Below are 21,106 nucleotides of genomic sequence, written 5' to 3'. Positions count from 1 at the left end.
TGGATTCAATGCTGTCGGCCTCTGCCATCTCAAGTACTTCGATGTTGGTGATGAAATCATTCCAATGAATGTTGAGGATGGAGCGGAGACAGCGCTGGTGGAAGCGTTCTAGGAGCCGTAGGTGATATCGGTAGAGGACCCATGATTCGGAGCCGAACAGGAGTGTGGGTATGACAACGGCTCTGTATACGCTGATCTTTGTGTGTTTCTTCAGGTGGTTGTTTTTCCAGACTCTTTTGTGTAGTCTTCCAAAGGCGCTATTTGCCTTGGCGAGTCTGTTGTCTATCTCTTTGTCGATCCTTGCATCAGATGAAATGGTGCAGCTGAGGTAGGTAAACCCGTTTTGAGTTCTGTGTGCCCGATGGAGAGGTGGGGGGGGCTGGTAGTCATGGTGGGAGCTGGCTGATGGAGGACCTCAGTTTTCTTCAGGCTGACTTCCAGGCCAAACATTTTGGCAGTTTCCGCAAAACAGGACGTCATGCGCTGGAGAGCTGGCTCTGAATGGGCAACTAAAGCGGCATCGCCTGTAAAGAGTAGTTCACGGACAAATTGCTCTTGCGTGTTAAATCCCCCATGACGACCGTAACTTTGCCCTTCTGTCAAGCCTTTTCTATTTGCTGTTGTGATTTGTTCTCCACGTACTTATCCTCTACATCGGAGAGATGGTGCAGACTGGTAGATCTCTTCACTGAGCACCTTGGCGCTGTGGATATCCCGGTGGCCACCCATTTAAATTCCCCATCCATTCCCTTTCTGACCTGTCTGTCCATGGTCTCATGCACTGTCAGACTGAGATCACCCACAAATCACAAATTGGAGGAACACACCTCATCTTTCGTCTGGACGCCCTCCAACTGGATGGCATCGATACCGACATCTCCTGTTTCTGTTAAACCTCCCCTCCCCATCTTCGTCCCCCCCACTTTCCTCTTGTTCTCTCTCTCTCTCTCTCTTCCCTTTTCCCTCTGTCTTGTTTCACAGATCCAGAATAAATTCTAACCTTTCCTCTTATCATATCCAATTAACATCTTTTGTTTGTTGGTCTAGACTCCTCCTCCCATTCTTATCTCCAAGTCTTTATTCAGGCATCTGCCTGCTTTCTGCTTATACCTTGAAGAAGGACTCAGGCCAGAAATGTTGATGTCTTTACCTCCTATGGATGATGTAAGACTGGTGCATTCCTAACCTTTCCCTGTTACTCAGTTCCTTAAGTCCCAACAATATTCTCATAAATCTTTTCTGCACTGTTCCAATCTTATTGATATATCTCCTGTGGCAAGGTGATTTGAAAGAGGTATTTAAAATTATGAAGGGAATAGACGGAGTAAGTGTAGGTAAGGGTAAGTGAGATAAAACCAGACGACATGGCTTCAGGGTGAAAGGGGAAAAGTTTAGGGGGAACATGAGGGGAAACTTCTTCACACAGAGAGTGGTGGGGGTGTGGAACGAGCTGCCAGCTGAAGTGGTGAATGCAGGCTCACTTTTAACATTTAAGAAGAATTTGGATGGGTGCGTGGATGTGAGGGGTATGGAGGACTATGGACTGGGTGCAAGTCAGTGGGCAAAGACATAGTTCGGCACAGAATTAAAGGGCCTGTGGTGTGCTGTAATGCTCTACATTTCTATGTTTCTAACTCTTCAAACAGGCTCATGGAAAAACACTAGCATTAATTTTAGAACTAACCAGGGAGAAAAGAGAAATTCCTGAGATTGGGGGACAGATACAATCATCACAAGTTCATTCCATTCAATTATAAAATGAATCAAGAACTGAAAATGGTGGGAATACTCAGCATGTAGTTAGCACCTATAAAGAGAGAAAGTGTTGATGTTTCCAGTCACGTGCCCTGAGGTACAGTGAAAAGCTTTGTTTTGTGTGTTATTCAGGCAAGTCAATCTGCACACAAGTGAAGGGCATCATGGGGATTGCAATGCTATTGTAAATGGGATTTACAACCTTCAACAATACCAACGAGGGAGGGAGATATAAAATTCCAGTGCTCAACGTCAATCACCAGCTTCCAATCGCAACATCAAACCCTCACCATCAGCTTCTGCCTCCTGCATCAGAGGTAAGGACACTCTGCCACTCAACAGGGGAGCAAATCAAGCAGGATGGTTCCTTAAATGAAGCCTGCATAGACATAATGCCCAAATGGTATGATGATTGTGGGAAAGTCCTCGGACTGATGTTCAGGGCTAGGGACTGATTGGTGCAGCCAACATGGGTCATTTTTGCACAGAGGGCGGTGCAGTTAGTGCATTGCTGCTCCAATGACCTGGGTTCAGATCCAGCATACATTCTCCCTGTGATCACGTGGGTTTCCTCTGGATCCTCAGGTTTCCTTCGTGCAATGAGGTGTCCATAACAGAAAACAATACTCCAAGTGTGGTTGAACCAGAGTTTTATAGAACTGCGACATTATCTCATTGGTTGAATTCAATCCCCTGACAAATGAAGGCCAACACACCATACACCTTCTTAACTACCCTGTAAACTTGCATGACAACCTTGAGAGATCTATAGACTTCAACCCCAAGATCCCTTTGTTTCTCCACACTCAAGAATCCTGCATTAACCACATACTCCACCTTTAAGTTCAACCTTCTTAAACAAGGGCGTCATGGTAAGCGTAGCGGTTAGCGCAACATTGTTACAGCACCAGCGATCACGATCTGGATTGGCATCCCACGTTGTCTATAAGGAGATTGTACGCTCTCCCTGTCTCTGGGTGCTTCAGTTTCCTCTTACCCTTCAAAAAGCACCAACACCCCTGAAATCTTCCTGGTAAAATTTGATCCATCCTGAGGGCTTTACAAATCCAAATGTTTTTAAATAGATCCAGCATTTCCTCTTTCTTAACCATGATATGCACAAGCGCGCCCTGTTCTCCTCTGACCTCACATTCTCCAAGGTCCACTGACCTCACATTCTCCAAGGTCCATCTGCTTGGTGAACACAAGCAAAGTATTTATCAAGCACTCCAACCTGAGGGTACATGTTCCCCTTTTTTCTCTAAGTGGTCCTACCCTCACTCTCATCTTCCTTCCGTTATTCACGTACTTGTAGAACATCTTTGGGTTTTCCTTCATCCCACTTGCCAAGGCCTTCTTGTGACCCTTCTAGCTCTCCCAAGTTCTTTTTAAAGTTATTTCCTGGCTAATATACAATTCTCATGACCCCTTCCTGAAGATGCTTGCATTTGCATACTTCCTTCTTCCTCTTGGCTACCTGTCCCACCTCTTCGTCAACAATGACTTTTTCATCCTACCATCTCTTTCCTGTCTCAGTGAGACAAACTGATCCAGAACCCCTCGCAAGTCCTCCCTAAGCATCCTCCACCTTTCTGCTTTGTATTTGCAGTAGCTTCATCGCTACAGACCATCTCACAGAGCTTGAGAGTGAGTTTATAAAGCAGGATGAGCAATGGAACATTGATCAAATTCTGTGATGCTGCTGGAAGGATAAACATTGATGGTGCGGATGCTCAGGTCCCATTCTGTAATAGTTCCAGGGTCTTTTATGTTGACCCGATAATGAGTTCATTGTCATATACAGTGTACAATGTACATATGCACTGAAATTCTGCATTTAAAAAAAACCTGGGGGCGGCACAGTTAGCGCAGCAGTTAGTGCCACGCTATGACTGCGCCAGTGACTCGGGTTTTGAATCTGGTTGCTGTCTGCAGGGAGTTTGTACCATCCCCCACCCGAGTCTGCATGGGCTTCCTCCGGGCGCTCCAGTTTCCTCCCACCCTTCAAAATGCATGGGGGGGGGTTGAAGGTTAATTGGGATATTTGGGCAGCAAAAGTTCGTAGGCCTGAAGGACCCTGTTACTATGCTGTATGTCTACATTTTTTAAATACATAATACACAAGAAAGGTAGTCAGGAAACAAACCTGTTGTACCCAAGTATGGGTTGATTTGCTTGGATAGCATGCAAAACAAACTTCTCACTGCATTCTGAATTTCAATTCCATTTCAGTCTGTGCCTTTATTAGCTCCTCACCCAAAATGAGAGACCTTTTACCATGTGGCTTTTCCTTGCAATTTTCACAGATGCTCATTTTATGTTTTCTTTCATCAAGTCCCTTGAGTGGGGATCACGTTTTGACACCTCATTAAATCCACAGAAAGAACCAATTTAGTGCCTGCCACTGGATACTAACGAGTTTGGACTTGAGATTCTATAATTTCCACTCAATCTGCTGTTAAGAATTTAATATAGTTTTTAAATTATAAATAAAGAAAGACCATTAGGAAAAAAAAAATGAGTAGCTTGCTTCACAGAAAGGAACAGTCAGTCATAATTGGATGTTGAATCACGGGAATGAGAAAGTTGTGGCTGTGCCGATCAATGTTTGAAGCAGTTAGAACTGCTCGACCCGCTGGGTTCCTGGGCATCCAAATGTCAAGAGAACCGCTGGATAAAATGAAATCCATCCCTCTCTCACCTGACAAAGATCTCGACAGCATCTTCACTTTGGCCTTGCTCTGTTCTCTGCTCCATTTGTTTACGTCCTTGTACGAGTAAAGCTTGAGGAAGAGGATGGTGTAGCACATCAGGGCCAGCACAGCGCCAACTGTGGAAGAAAGAGGTAGATTCAGCTCGCAGATACGGAGGCCCCAGACCATGGGCACCTACGCATTGCCTCCAAACATTCTAATGTCAAGACTAGGCAGAGTCACCAGGACAATGAAGAAACATGCTTCTCAAGGTGTGACTGGGTTCACAGTCTGAACATGGTGCAGCTGCAAATCTCAATGTGTTAGATGGCCTTTCTAAGGGCGCCATGGTTAGAGTAGCGGCTTGCCCAACACTCTTGGCACCAGCAATCGGGACAGGAGTTCAAATCCCACATTGTCTGTGAGGAGTTTTTACATTGCCCCGTGTCTGCGCGAGTTTTCTAAGGGCGCCATAGTTAGAGTAGCAGCTTGGCCAGCACTCTTGGCGCCAGCAATCAGGACAGGAGTTCAAATCCCAAGTTGTCTGTGAGGAGTTTTTACATTGCCCGTGTCTGCACGATTTTTTTAAGGGCGGCACGGTTAGAGTAGCGGCTTGCCCAACGCTCTTGGCGCCAGCAATCGGGACAGGAGTTCAAATCCCACGTTGTCTGTGTACGTTCAAAACGTACCAGGGGTTGTAGGTCAATGGGTGTAATTGGGCAGCACGAACTCGTGAGCCGAAAGGGCCTGTTATCGTGTTGTGTATCTAAATTTAAATTCGTGGATTCGCACTGTCCAAAGTACTGGAAATAGTTCAATAATGCTTTTAAAACTGAAGAAAGAATGAGGAACATTGTCCCACACTAGATTCTGTTGCTCAAGTAAATAAACAGAAATACAATAACCAGCCTCAGATTCAGTTTTACAGCAAAACATCCATACCAACCATCTTGCAAATTCATGGACACTCAGTGTCTCTGAAGGGACTCTCTTTTGCTTCTCTTTATCTGATTATAAGGGCTGCCGGGCAATTTCTGCTGATGGCAAATTTTTGCCTTATATCAGACTAAATGAAATCTTGTGGAATATTACATCTGTTTTATTACATGACAATAAAAAAATTTTGAATCTTGAAATTGTTGCAATTGTACCTGTCCCTGCCACCTCCTCTGGGAGCTCATTCCTCTGTCACCCTGTGTTGTCACTCAATATTCTCCCCCTCACTTTCAATTTTGACCTTTAGATTTCATTAACCTGACTATTAACCTTCTCCAAGGCACTCATGCTTTTATATACCTTTGCAAGGTTACAGCTTGGCCTGCAATCTCCAGGGAGAAAAGTCACAGACTGTTCTGTCTCTCCTTGTGACTCACGCCCATCAGTCCTGGTAACATTCTCTTGAATCTTTTCTGTATCCTTTCCAGTTTAATGACGGCTTGGAATATCTTAGAGCAGTCATTCTCAATGGAGGCCCAAGAACCCCTATGGACACCACAGCACATTTAAGTAAAAGCTTTCTTTTCTTTTCACCTCATGCAACCTAATTTTTTTTCCATATTTTTCGTATAGTCATTAGGAGAGAAGTATGCATTACAGTGTATATTATATTTTATATTATAAATTAATATGTCTTTAAAAGAGATGGATTGTGGGGGATTTAGTGTCGGTCTCGTCACAAACAGACATTATCATTTCACAAAAGTCATCTCCGTTGAAATGCAAGAGCTATACATAAGCAGAGACTTCATGTCCACAGTGACTTTACAGAAACTTTGAAGGATGCCTATGGAGACTTCAGAAGTAGATGTTAATTGGACTGTTGCTGTGGAGTAAATGGGCGATTGCCTTTAAAGCAGCAGATGCCCACTAAGAGGGGTTATGTGGCTTTGCAAACAGAGAGAGAGAGAGTTCTGCAGTGGTTTTTGGAGGCTGTAACATGGCAAGCTTGTTAAAATCCTATTTTGAAGACGGGTTGTGAGTTCTGAGTTCAGCCTGTTAAAAAACCCTTGTAGTCCTTACAAGAGGAAATGGCTGGCTAGAGTGTTTCTCTTAAAATAAGGAAAACAAGAGGAACTCTGTGGTGACCTGGAAGAAGAGGTGATCATTTGGAAAACACAAGATGGGGCAAGTTTCTTCGGCGAGACACTGAAATGACTGATTGGAGGAAATCAGTTTGTGTGTGTCCAACGAGCAACAAATTTCTCTCTGAAACCAACTAGAACCTTCTTGAGCGGTAACCATTTATTTTTAAGCACCAAAGCCTAGTGAAATTTCATAAATGTTAAATTCTGTGTACAGTAGAAAAATTGTCTGATACCAGTGAATTTGGAGAAGTGAGAAGTGAATGATTGGACTATTAAAGCAAAGAACTTTCCTGAACATATACACATTACATACACGTGCACTTAGAATTAGAAGGGGGTTAGGTTAATAGTAATGAATTAAAGATTGATCCTGTTTTTATGTTTAAAGAAAATTAAAAGCAACTTTTAAGTAACCATTTGTCTTGGTGAATTTCTATTGCTGCTGGGTTTTGGGGTCCTCTGGACTTGTAACAAATGGAAGAAACCAATACTTAATGGCTTCACAGGGAAGGGGGCCCACAAACATTGGGCAGAGCCTTGGGGCCTGATCTGGAAAAAGGTCAAGAATGACTTCATTAGAGGATGAACCCTGAATGCTTTAATTTGCCAATTTAACAGAAGAATATAAGAAAAAGGAGCAGGAGAGAGCCATCTTACTTGTTGAGCCTGGTCCACCATTCAATAAGATCATTGCTGAACTGGCCATGGACAGCTCCACCTACCCAAAACTCTTAATCACATTATGCAAAAATCTGCCTGAAATAGGTTGAATGAGGTAGCCTCTATTGCTTCCTTGCGCAGATAATTCCACAGATTCAGAACTCTCTGGGAGAAGAAAGATCCCCCTCATCTGTCTTAACATTTTGGTCTCTGTGTCCTGCTTTTCAGGGACAGGTTTTATATTGATTTTTAATCTTTCATACTGTAGTTTACCCATGGACCAAGTCTGGAGTATATATTATGAAAGTATTAAAATGGCAAAAGTCTAAAGGGTTAAATCTACTCCCCCAAATCTTGAGGATATGTCCCCTTGTTCTAATCTTGCCCGTCGACGAATAAAACCTCCCTGCTTCCATCTATTATTCTTTATATAATTTTATGTGCTTCCATAAGATTCCCCCTCATCCTCAATTCCAGAGTATATTTAAAATTTTTAAATTTAGACAAACAGCATGGTAACAGGCATTTCAGCCCATGAGCCCTTGCCACCAATTTACAGCCCATTAACCTGCACCCCTGGTACTTTTTGAATGGTGGGAGGAAACTGGAGCTTCTGGAGAAAACCCATGCAGACATGGGGAGAACATACAAACTCCTCACAGACAGCACGGGATTCGAACCTAGGTCCCAATCGCTAGCGCTGTAAAGGCATTGCGCTAACTGCTATTCCAACTGTGCCACCCCAAGTCCCAGGTGACTCAATCCTTCCTTATAGGCTAACCCTTTATCTGCAGAACAACCAGGTGAACCTCCTCTGCACTGCCTTCAAAGTCAGTGTATCCTTCCTCAAGTAAAGAGACCAGAACTGCACACAGTTCGCCAGGTGCGGCCTCACCAGCTCCCTGTACAGTTGCAGGACCTCCTTGCCCTTAAATTCCATCCCTCCAGCAATGAAGGCCAATGTCCCATTTTCCTTCTTGAAGGGATGTTGGCACATGGAAAGTAAAGCAAAGATAGACAACCCAATCCCCTTTCTGCCCCAACTCTCATTACATGCACTCACCTGGAGTTACTGAGCGGACAGTTAACAACACGGCAGGAGGGAATGTAAGAATGGTGATCAGGTCAATGGTGTGCAAGATGAGCCCAAATTTCTCAGAATAAGTACCCTGTGGGGAAAAGTTAAAACAGATTAAAACTCAATGAGAAACATTTTTTAAAAAACCATATGACTTAGGAACAGAAATAGGCCATTCAGCATTTAATCATGAGCTGATTTATTTTCACGCAGCCCCACTGCCCGGCCTTCTCCCCATACCTTTGATGTCCCGGCTAATCAGAAGAGGTTGTGTGTCAAGAATACATCTCATTGTATCATGGGGTGGCACGGTTAGCCCAACGGTTAGTGCAATGTTGTTGCAGTGCCAGTGATGGGGATTGGAATTTGCCGCTGTCTGTAAAAGTTTGTGCATTCTTCTCAAGTTTGCATGGGTTTTCCCTGGGGGCTCCATTTTCCTTTCACTGTTCAAAATGTACAGGGGTTCTTGGCTAATTGGGTGGTACGGGCTCGTAGGTCGAAAGGGCCTGTAACCGTGTTACATATCTAAATTAATAAATTAAATTGAGCATTCAGTTACCCCTGTATAGCAGCAGGGCACACGACAATGACTTCCTCCTGACAGGAAGAAGATTCACGAGTGTGAGATCACGTACCCCCAGAGTCAAGATCAGTAAGACCCCTGACCGAACCTCACTGTGCTACAGTAATTTGCCAGGGCTCTGTGTGAACGGATCACTCTCTGTAACTGTGCATTTTCTGCTGTGTTTTGCCTGCTTTATCACATCTGGGATGTCTCACTAGACCGCTTGCAAAACAAACTTTCATTGTACCTCAGAACATGTAACAAATTTGAGCTCAAATCCTGGATTTTTAAGTTGGGGATAAAGATTGCCGAGTGGCACCAGATATAAATACAATGTCAGAAGAGCATGCATGTCAAGAATATCAGATCAGATTTATTGTCAGAGTACATACTTGACGACACATTCTTATTGAATGGCGGAGCAGGCTCGATGGGCCATTTTTGGCCTACTCCTGTTCCTAATCCCTATGTTCCTAACGCTGAGATTCTTTTTCCTGCTGGCCAGGCCGAATTATCACTTATTGTTAGTGAACAAAAACTGTGCACAACATACACACTTACACAAATAATGAAATATAAACAAACTGACTGTGTAATACAGAGAGAATTTTTAAAAAATCAATAAAGTGCACAAGTCAGGGTCCTTAAATAAGGTCCTAACTGAGTTTTTTGTTGAGGAGTCTGATGGTGGAGGGGGAGCAGCTGTTTCTGAACCTGGGGGTGCGAGTCTTGTGGCATCGATACCTCTTTCCTGATGGCAGCAGCGAGAACAGAGCATGTGCTGGGTGGGGTGGATCCTCGATGATTGCTGCTGCTCTCCGACGGCAGCATTCCCCGCAGATGTTCTCGATGGTGGGGAGGGTTTTTACCTGTGATGTTCTGGGCTGTGTCCAGGAATGAGCTTCCAAGATAGTGACTCCCAAGAACTTAAATTTTCTCACCCTCTCCTATCCTCCAAAGATTATTGGATTATACACCTCTGGTTTTCCTTTCCTGAAGTCAACCATCAATGAGAACATATGTCATCACATTTTAGGCACAGCCTTTAATCCGTGATGAGGAAAGGTAGACCTGAAGGGGAACTACCAGCTAAATAATTACTCTTATTATAAAATGATGCATTTTCACTCGGCTGCTGATCCAATCTGTGAAATGGGACGACGAGTTAGGCTTGGGATTTTTAGTATCGATGTGGATATCTCCAGCTGTGTCCATGCTCTAACTTCAAAACAACAAGTTAGTCCTTCTTTTGAACATCAGCAACTGTGCAAATGATGAACAACACAAGGGCCAGGTTGTATCGTGGAGTGTATCAGCTGTGGCTGGCGAGGAGAAACTCGATCAAACAGCAGCTCCCAATGGTTGAATGTTTCTTGCTCTGGGTTAAGCATCATCAGATTCATCAAATTCTATTTCACAGCTGAACAGTTCTTCCGATTCACAGTAAACAAAAATTTTTGGAGGAACTCAGCAGGTCAGACAGCATCTGTGTGGAGATAGTTTTGTTACCCTTTTTATAAATTCAAGAGCCTGTCTACTTTTCGCTCATACCTTGAAGAAAGGCTCGGGCTCGAAACCTCAGTTATGCATCTTTACCTCCTATGAACACTGTGAGACAGTTGAGTTCCTCCAGCAATTTTGTGTTTTTACTCCAAACAATGTCTGTAAACTTTGGTGTTTTTACTCCATGGATAGATGTAGTCAGTTAATGTTCCTGGTATGAACCTTTTATCAAGGCAGTTTAATTCCAGTACTATCCTACACATTACACTACTGCAAGGCATCTGTCTGCTCTACTGCAACATCACATTTGTTTTGGACCAAATTGATTGTGAATACTTGCCTATCCTTATCTATTGCTTTCCATGGACCTGCTGAGTTCCTCCAACACTTTTATGCATTGTTTCAGTTCAACAGGATCTGTAGACGCCTCCTTTACCACCAAGATTTCTTCTGCTCCATCTTCTAATCCTATCCAGAAGTGCATGCTTTTGCTGCTGTGGGGATCAGATGGCCTGAACAGTCCATGCTGAATTGGCTCAGGTTGAACAGGATAAACAGGTCCTCCTGGCCCTAGGTGCTTGAGAGTGTCAATGGACAGAGTGGAACTGTACTTTTTTTGGAATATTTTATTTTTGATTTTGTTCAAAAATTATACATAGCAACATTCTAAATATACAATATTTTAAACTTTTTCTCACAAACACAACAAACAAAAACAAAACAGTCCCTCCCTCCCTTCCATACGTTCACCATCAGAGCTTATTAAGCATGTGGAGTACAGTTGGGGAAACTACGTTTTGGATGTATAATAGTTAGTTTTATACACTTTTTGATCCTTTTTATTACTGTATCTAGGCCCCTACGTGGTCCAGGTGTGGCTGCCAGATCTTTATAAAAGTCTCATATTTCTTTACGTTATATGTGATTTTTTTTCCCCCATAGGTTTACAGCTGTTCATTTCCACAGTCCATCGTGCTATGAGAAGGGAGTCGGATTTCCATGTGATCGTGATACATTTATTTTTGCTACCGCCAGTGCTATTTTTATAAATGAGATTTGATATTCGGTCAATTTGTTATTTCCTTAAAATTACCTGGTAGATAAAGCTCCAGGTCGCCCGTGAAGGCCACTCCTGTTATCCTGGGTAATTTTTCTGCGATTTCTTGCCAAAATGGCCTCACTTTCACGCACGACCACGTGGCATTGAGAAAAGTTCCTGTCTCAGACCCACATCTGAAACACATCTCTGAAATTTTGACTTTTGATCTGTGTAACTTTTATACAGATATAATTGGTGTAAAAAAATTATACTGAACCAGTCCATGTCTGGCATTTATAATTGAAGTCATGGTGTCCTTACATCAATCTGACCAGCTTCTTTCTGAAATCACCACACCCAAGTCTGACTCCCATCTTTCCCTTGACCTCTTCAACCCTCTGGAGAGCATAGCTCATTTTTGTTATAAATTTGGATGTATTCCCCATCCAACTGTTCATTCAGTTTCACTAATTTCAGGTGGGGTCAACATTGATCCCCAACTTTCTCTTAAGAACGATCTAAACTGGAGAAAACAGAAGAAGGTCCCATTGGCTACTCCGTATTTGTGCTTTAATTATTCAAAGGACATAACAGTTCCTTCCGTGTAACAGTCCTTAATATATCTTGTACCTTTGTCATACCACGAATTTAATATTCTGTTGCCCATGTTCAAAGACAATAACACATTTTTACACAATGGGCCTTTTATTGATATCCCTACTTTTTTTCCTACACTGTGACGGTGTGAGCATTGTAAGAAAGCTCAGTCACCACGTTGAGGGTCGTTAACAGCTGCTTTATTTGAATCTAGCACGTGCCCCTTTAAGGGCAGCGTTGGTTCGGTCACCACGCTGCCTGGGGCGCGCACCAAGCGGGAGGTTTGACTGAGGAAGAAACCCCCAACGGCGCCATCTTCCCAGGGCTGCCCCGCCACGTGGCATTACAAGTGGGGCCGGTTCACCCTGAGCGAGTGCGCCGCCACACAACCCCCCACCAAGAACCGGCTTCGTGTCCCGCGGCTTGGGCGGGCGGTCCCTTCGCTTGGGCCTGGCCATCTGCACCAGCTGTGATAAGTCCAGGCGGTCCACCAAGCCCAGGCAGTCCACCGTAAACAGTTCCTCCCTCCCCCGAACGTCCAGTGTGAAGGTTCCGCCGGACCAGTGCAAGACCTTGTATGGCCCCTTGTACGGGCGCTGCAGGGTGCCCCCCCTGCGGTCCCCTCCGCACGAAAACGAATTGGGCAGAGTCGAGTTCCTTGGGGAGGTGGACTGGCCAGGTGCCGTGGCAGGATGGAGGTGGGGGAGCCAGGGAGGGCAGTCTCCTGCAGAGCTCTGCCAGCAAGTTTGTGTCTGTATTTGAGCTCCGGTGGGCGCAGCTGTTTGCTGAAAAAGGTCAGCGGGCGCCATTGTCCGTCGAGCCACTGTTCCAGGACTACTCCCCCCCACCCCCACTGCTGTAGCTGAGGCGTCCGCGGAGAGTGCCATGTGCGCCTCTGGCCGTGGATGTACCAGCAGCGTTGCGCTGACCAGCGCCTCCTTTGTTGTCACGAACGCATTGTCCGCCTCTTCCAGCCAGGCCAGGGTTTTTTCTTTGGGGGCCATGAGCACGAACAATGGGCACATGGTGTGAGCGGCCCCGAGGATGAGCCAATGGTAAAAATTCACCATCCCCAAGAACTCCTGCAGGCCTTTCAGGGTGGAGGGCTTGGGGAAGTGTTGGACGGCTGCCACCTTCTCCAGCGCTGGGGCAGCCGAAATGGTGTGCCCCAAGAACTGGGGGGACTCTCTGACGAACTGGCATTTGTCTGCGTTGACTATGAGGCTGAAATCTGCCAGCCGGGCAAAGAGGATGCGGAGGTGGGCTTTGTGCTCTTCACGGTTGCGACTGGCCATCAGTATATCGTCCAAGTAGATGAACACAAAGTTCAAATCCTTTCCCACTGTGTCCATTCCGCTGGATTGTTTGGGCAGCGTTCTTTAGACCGAAGGGCATGTGGAGGAACTTGAAGTGGCCGAAGGGGGTGTTGATGGCAGTCTTATCCACGTCATCTGGATGCACCGGGATCTGATGGTATCCTCACACAAGGTCCACTTTGGAGAAAATCCGTGCTCCGAGCAGGTTGGCGGAGAAGTCTTGTTTGTGGGGCACTGAGTACCTGTTGGGAGTGGTTGCATCGTCAAACCGAAGGCAGTCCCTGCAGAGTCTCCAGCCCCCAGATGATTTCAGGACCATGTGGAGCGGTGATACCCAGGCACTGTCCAAGCGCTGGACTATTCTCAGCTTCTGAAGCCTGGAGAACTCCTCTTTTGCCTGCTGGAGTTTTTCGGGCAGCAGCCGTCTGGGCCTAGCGTGGCGATGTGATGGAACACCCCATGCTGGGGCAGGGCAGCGTTGGAGAGCAGCTTCAAGATGGTGGGGAACTCTTCCCTAGCGACGGCTATGACAATGATTTCGGGCCTGCAAGCGTCTGCGGAGTCCAACCGTATGGAGTGGAACATGCAGGCGTTGACCAGCCTCTTGCCCTTCATGTTGACCAGGAGACTGAGAGCCCTCAGGAAGTTGGCCCCTAAAAGCGTGGTCAGGACGAACCTTCAGTGGAATTTCTCCCTCCCAATCTGCCGTAGGTCCAGATGGTGGAGCCATTAGCCACCGTCAGGGTTGGACTGCGAGATCAGGTGTGAGTCTCTAAGGCCGTGGTGGGGGGGGGAGGGAAGTGCACTCAACTAAGCCCATGTCCACCAGGAAGTGGCGGCTGGTGGATCTGTCCGAAACATGAAGGAGTCTGTTCACGTGGCCAGCAGTCGCAGCCATCAACGGTGGCTGGCTTGGCCGTTTCCCTGAAACCCGCAGAGATGCCGGCACTTACGGGTTTGCGCTTTCCAGTGCTGGTGGTAGAAACACCAGGTCGACTGCCACTCCTCCGGCTTGGTCTTGGGGGCGGCCTGCGGGCAGCTGGGTCCCGGTCGTGTTACCTGGTTGAGGGATGCCTCTTTCTCCCTCTTCGTTTGCCAGAGGGCGTCCACGCAGCCACTGCCTTTCGTGGGTCTGAGAAGTCCTCATCTGTAAGGTGCAGTCGGATGTCCTCCGGCATCTGCTCCAGGAATATCTGGCGGAAGAGAAAACACGGCTTGTGGTCTTCCGCCAGGGCTAGCATCTCGTCCATCAGCGCCGAGGGACTATGGTCCCCAAGCCCATCCAGGTGTAGCAGCCTGGAAGCCCGTTGCTGGGGAGTGAGCCCAAAAGTTCCCAGCAGCAGATCCTTGAGGGGGGTATACTTGCTCACAGCCGGCGGGGGTGGTGGATGAGGTTGTCCACCCTTGGTGCCGTGTCTTGGTCCAGCGCGCTCATGACGTGGTAAAAATTCGTGGCGTCTGCGGAGATGTTGCGAAGCTGGAATTGCACTTACGCTTGCCCGAACCACATTCTCGGGTGGTGGGTCAAAAAGGGGGGAAGCTTGATAAAGACAGAGTTAACCTCTGCCGAGTCCAGCAAAACGTCTGGGCTCATCGGGGTCACCACTGTGGCGGTGTGAGCAGTGTAAGAAGCACAGCCACCACGCTGAGCGTCGTTAATGACTTTTTATTTGAATCTGGTGCGTGCCCCTTTAAGGGTAGTGCTGGTTCGGTCATCACATGCGTGATGACGTCACCACGCTGCCTGGGGCGCGCACCGCGCGGGAGGTTTGACTGAGGAAGAAACTCCTGATAGCACCATCTTCCCAGGGTTGCTCCACCATGTGGCGTTACAAGCGGGGCCAGTTTGCCCTGAGCAAGTGTGCCTCCACAATATATTCATTAATTTCTTAGAATGGGGTTATCCGGCTTTTTCTTTAGTGATTTGAAAGTCCATTTATAAATAAAGTCCTTTGCTTCCCCCTCCCTCCATTGAGTACATTCTCATTTGAACCCAAGACAGGTGGTGGGGGGTTGTCTTCAGTGAAGAAGGCTGCGAGAAATCTATCTTGTGTAATTAGGAAATTTTTTAAAAAATCTGGTAGCCTAGATCCTCCCATGTCAGTTTTTCCAATGCAATTCTTGGTTCCTTATTATTTCATAGGAACTGTCTAATATGGTTGTTTAGTAGTTTTAAAAAGTTTTTAGGTAACAGAATAGGCAGTGATTGAAAAAGGTATTGATGTCTTGGCATCATTTTCATTTTGACACAATTAATCCTTCCCACCAAAGTAATCAGTAAGTATCACTATTTCTGCAGGTCTCTTTCTATCTTCCCAACAAGAGGAACGTAATTTAGTTTGTACCAATTTTACAAGTTATTGCCAGTTGCTATTGCAAGATATTTTATTCCATCTGTCTTCCATTTAAATTGACTTCCTTTTTGGTATCTTTCATAATCAAAATTTGTTAATGACATCATCTCACTTTTATCCATATTTATTTTATAGCCTAATATTCTTTCACATTTTTCTAGTGTAATTTTTCCCAAGATTTAGCTGGTTCTCATTGGTACAATAGCACATCATTGGGGAATAGACTGATTTTGTGTTCTTCTTGCCCGATTTTGAAGCACTTTATATCTGGATCCCTTCTTATTATCTCTTCCTTATTATTTTAGTTCAATAACTAAAAATAAAAAGCATTAGGGACGGGGGCATTCCTGACTGCTCGATCTACTCAAGGGAGCACCGCTGACATCTGATTATTTGTTATTATTTTAGCTTGTGGTTTATAATATATAGTTTTTATCCAAATTTATAAATATTCTGCCTATACCAAAAACTTTCCAGTGTTTTAAAATAAAAAGGGACATTCCAAACGGTTGAATGCTTTTTCTGCATCCAGGGAGACTGTAATACTTGGATTTCATTCAGATTTAGCCATGTGTATTATATTAAATAATCTTCCTAGAATATTTGAGGAATATCTTCCTTTAACAAACCCTGCTTGGTCCATATGGATCAGTTTTGTCCTAACCTATTAGCCAATGCTTTCACTAACATCTTGTAATCTGCATTTAACAGGGAAATTGGTCAGTATGACGTATTTTTTGTGGGTCCCTATTCTTTTTTGGTAACACTGTAATAATTGCAGTTGAGAATGACTCTGGGAGGGCCTGTGTTTCCACAGCTTGGTCCAGGACATCGATTAAAATGGGCATTAAAATTCTTTGAATTGTCTATAAAACTCAGATGGAAATCCATCCTCTCCCAGTGATTTATTAGCTTGTAGGGTGCCCAGGGCCTTTTCGATTTCTTCCTTTGTGAAAGGAGTATCTAATTCTATCCTTTCTTTCTCTTCCAGACATGGAAGATTGACATTCAGCAAAAATTTTTCCATTACGTTCTCATCTCCTAGTAATTCTGATTTGAATAGTTTTGTGTAATATTGTCTAAAAGTGTTGTTAATTTCTTTTTGCTTATATGCTAGAGTGTCTGTCTCTGTTTTTACAGTGTTTATAATTCTTGATGACTCCTGTTTTAATCTGCCAAGCTAAAACTTTGTGTGTCTGCTCATCCAACTCATAGTATTGTTGTTTAGTTTTTAATATAGCCATTTCTGTTTTATATGTACTGTATTATATCTTAGCTTTTTATTCTCCAGTGAACTGTATTCTTCTTGTAGTCCTATTCTCTGACTTTTTTCTAATTCTTTAATATTCCTCTCCAACTGTTTATTTCTGCCATATGTTTCCTCTTAAGATTATTTGTATGAGATATCATTTGTCCCCTTAAATATGCTTTAAGTGTATCCCATATCAGAAAACTATTATTAGTAGACGGCAGATTTGTTTCACAAAATATTTCTATCTGTCTCTTTATAAATTTGCAGAAGTCTGTTCGTTTAAGCAATGAGATGCCATCTGTATACATTCTCTTGCTTTTCCATTGTTGCTATAGTTAATATTAATGGAGAGTGGTCTGATAGAAACCTCGCTAGATATTGTTTTTATCACTCTACTTTTTAACTGGGCAAACATTAAAAATAAGTCAATCCTTGTCTATGAGTGGTGCACCCTTGAGTAAAAAGAGCAGTCTTTCTCTGTGGAATTTAATTGGCTCCATCCATTGATAAGATATAGATCTTTCATATATGAAATTGTGCGTTTTTTTTGCTCTTTCATCCTCATTATTGCTCCTGCCGAATTACCAAGCTGAAATTAAAGTCTCCTCCAACTAATATATTTTGTCTTCCCTCTACTGTTTTTAAGATATCCTTCATAAAGGTTACATCGTCATAATGTGGGGCATAAATATCCATGTTTCTCCATAAGTTTTACGGTGTGCCATTACATACCTTCCAGCTTGATCGATCAAGGTATCTTCTATTAACACTGGTGTATTTTTATTAATTAGAATAGCCACCCCTCTTGCCTTGGAACCAAAGGAAGATGATATTATTTGTCCCACCCATCCTCTTTTTAATTTATCATGTTCCAATTTGGTAAGATGTGTTTCCTGAAAAAAGATTATATCCACTCTTAATTTCTTTAAATATGCCAAGACCCTCTTCCACTTCACCGTCCCCTTTATCCCATTAATATTAAGACTAATAAGCTTTAGTGTTTTATCCATACAATTTTTCACACAAACATTGTATGACAATAGTATCTTCCCAATTTTATAAATACTGTTGCAACAGTTCCCTATTAAAAGACATTTCCAACACATACAATTCCTCTTTATGAAACACACACACATATCCCTATCAATAGTACCCAGAACCCCTCTAAAAAAGCCCATGGGTTCTTCCAAAGAAGAAATCCTCCCTTTGGTGCCATCTTTTAAAATCACTCCTCTCCCGGCACTATCTCCCCTCCAAGTCGGAGTTCCCACCTGGCTGCTGAGTGGAACTACAGTGGAAACCTTTCGGAGAGACAGGGTAAAGTAAATGACAATTTTTCCAAGGACCACAGGGGAGTGGGTTGACAACAGAAATGAGGAAAATGTCCTGTCCCTGAAGCTGCTAAAAGAACGTAATCCAAAAGTCCAGCTTGACAAGTCGGATTCTCCCATAGGAGTCAAACAGCACGGAACAGGTCCTTAAGCCCATATTGCCCATGTCAAGCAAGTTGTGCCAATCCCATGGGCTGCAATGGTCCATATGCTTCTAAACGCTTCCTGTCCAAATGTCTTTTGAATGCAAAATTGTGCCAGCAAACCTCACCAACATTAATGTACAACCAAGAAAACTCCCAGAAGTAGGAAAGGATTCACTCACCAAGGCCAATTTCCTCTCAATATGTAGTGTCAAAATTACAAAAGCATTGGAGGCTAGGGAAGTGAAAAGAAAATCTGTTAAAACACAACAGATGCCAGAGAAAGAATGATACAAACTATCCATAATATTGAGCCTCAAAACAACTGTTCATATTATACAGATTTATGTTATGTCTTCCTCTTTTTAACAGAAAAACCAACAAACATATACATCAGATCCACCTCAGATTTATTATCAGAGTACATACGTGATGTCACATACAATCCCGAGATTCTTTTTCCTACTGGTGAGGAAAAAATTACCACTAAAAGGTAGAGCAAAAAACTGTACATAATGTACACATGTAAACAAATCGACTGTGCAATACGGAAAGAAAAAAAAATCAATAAAGTGCACAAGTAAGAGTCCTTAAATGAGTCCCTGATTGAGTTTGTTGTTGAGAATTCTGATGGTGGAGGGGGAGCAGCTGTTCCTGAACCTGGTGGTATGAGACATGGGGCAAGCATACCCCTTTCCTGATAGTAGCAGTGAGAACAGGTGTGTGCTGGACAATGCGGATCCTTGATGATTACTGCTGCCCTTCACTACAATGAGAATGTTCTCGATGGTGGGGAGGGTTTTACACACGATGTCCCAGCCTGTGTCCACTACATTGTGCAAGGCTTTATACTCAGAGGTATTAGTGTCCCCCATACCAGACTGTTTTGCAGCAGATTTTCAGCAGATTTTCCACCACCAGGGTTTCCGATGTCACGCCAAACCTTCGCAAACTCCTGAGAAAGTAGAGGTGCTGATGTGTTTATTTCATGATGACATTGGTGTGTTGGGTCCAGGAAAGATCTCAGTGACTCCTCTCCATCTCTGATCCCCAAATGATAATCTCTGGCTTTTCTTTCCTGAAGTCAACAATCAACTCCTTGGCCTTGGTGACATTGAGTGTGAGATTATTGTTGGTGCATGGGTATAAAAGTAAATAAATATTCTCCCTAAACAACTGGAACATTAGAAAAAGCAACAAAAAGGTTTAAAAAAAATCACATGCACAGAACCGCCCCCACTCCCTGACCATCTTCGCTCATTTGCTGACAGTATGATCAGAATATTACCAATTATTCTAATTACATTCATCAAACATTTATTCTGATGGCACTTGTAATTCAGAGAAATAAGGCATAAAGGGTTGACATTTATGGAAAAAATTCACTTTGGATTCTCTTAATACGTATTTATTTTTTTACAATTTAAGGAAGAAAATTATGTCTTTAATCCATTGTGAAATAGAGGGACACCTACAAGACTTCCAATGTAATAAAATTAGATGACTTCTCTACATCGGAGAGACCAGACGCAGACTGGGAGATCATATAACCATATAACAACCACTTACAGCACAGAACAGGCCAGTTCGGCCCTACTAGTCCATGCCGTAACAAATCCCCACCCTCCTAGTCCATACCCCTCCAGTCCTCTCCTCTCCATGTAACTATCCAGTCTTTCCTTAAATGTAACCAATGATCCCGCCTCAACCATGTCTGCCGGAAGCTTACTCCACATCCCTACCACCCTTTGCGTAAAGAAATTTCCCCTCATGTTCCCCTTATAATTTTCCCCCTTCAATCTTAAACCATGCCCTCTAGTTTGAATCTCCCCAACTCTTAATTGAAAAAGCCTATCCACATTTACTCTGTCTGTCCCTTTTAAAATCTTAAACACCTCTATCAAGTCCCCCCTCAATCTTCTACGCTCCAGAGAAAAAAGCCCTAGTCTGCACAACCTTTCCCTGTAACTCAAACCTTGACATCCTGTCAACATTCTCGTGAACCTTCTCTGCACTCTCTCTATTTTGTTTATATCTTTCCTATAATTTGGTGACCAAAACTGTACACAGTACTCCAAATTTGGCCTCACCAATGCCTTGTACAATTTCATCATGACCTCCCTACTCTTGAATTCAATACTCCGATTTATGAAGGCCAACATTCCAAATGCCTTCTTCATCACACCATCTACCTGAGTATCAGCCTTGAGGGCACTATTTACCATAACTCCTAAATCCCTTTGTTACTCTGCACTCCTCAATTGTCTACCATTCAATGTATATGACCTATTTAAATTTGCCTTTCCAAAATGTAGCACCTCACATTTATCTGTATTAAATTCCATTAGCCATTTCTCAGCCCACACCTCCAGCCTTCCTAAATCACCTTTTAATCTATGGTAATCTTCCTCACTGTCCACAACACAACCAATCTTTGTATCATCCGCAAACTTGCTTATCCAATTCTCCACCCCTACTTCCAGATCATTAATATATATAACAAATAATAGTGGACCCAGGACCGATCCCTGAGGAACTCCACTAGTCACCGGCCTCTAAATGGACAAACAATTTTCTACCACTACTCTCTGACACCTCTCATCCAACCATTGCTGAATCCATTTCACTACCTCCTTATTTATACCTAATGCCTCCACCCTTTTTTCCTAACCTCCTGTGGGGAACTTTGTCAAAAGCTTTACTAAAGACTAAATAGACAACATCCACAGCTTTCCC

The 21,106-nt window shown here is 43.8% G+C and overlaps 1 protein-coding gene across 1 annotated transcript in view; it reads right to left on the bottom strand.

Annotated features, from left to right (window-relative positions):
• The window catches only part of LOC138751987 (diacylglycerol O-acyltransferase 1-like), a 174,960-nt gene that overhangs the window by 48,614 nt on the left and 105,240 nt on the right, over positions 1-21,106 (bottom strand). Inside the window, exons 5-7 of the mRNA XM_069915110.1 lie at positions 18,553-18,605; positions 8,256-8,361; positions 4,457-4,585 (exon numbers count right to left, since the gene is read on the bottom strand). Of these exons, the coding sequence (XP_069771211.1) occupies positions 4,457-4,585; positions 8,256-8,361; positions 18,553-18,605 (288 nt within the window). The remainder of the gene's footprint in view (positions 1-4,456; positions 4,586-8,255; positions 8,362-18,552; positions 18,606-21,106) is intronic.

Source organism: Narcine bancroftii, chromosome 1, assembly GCF_036971445.1.
Source record: "Narcine bancroftii isolate sNarBan1 chromosome 1, sNarBan1.hap1, whole genome shotgun sequence".
Classification (NCBI taxonomy): domain Eukaryota; kingdom Metazoa; phylum Chordata; class Chondrichthyes; order Torpediniformes; family Narcinidae; genus Narcine; species Narcine bancroftii.
This window is presented reverse-complemented; position numbering and strand designations above follow the sequence as displayed.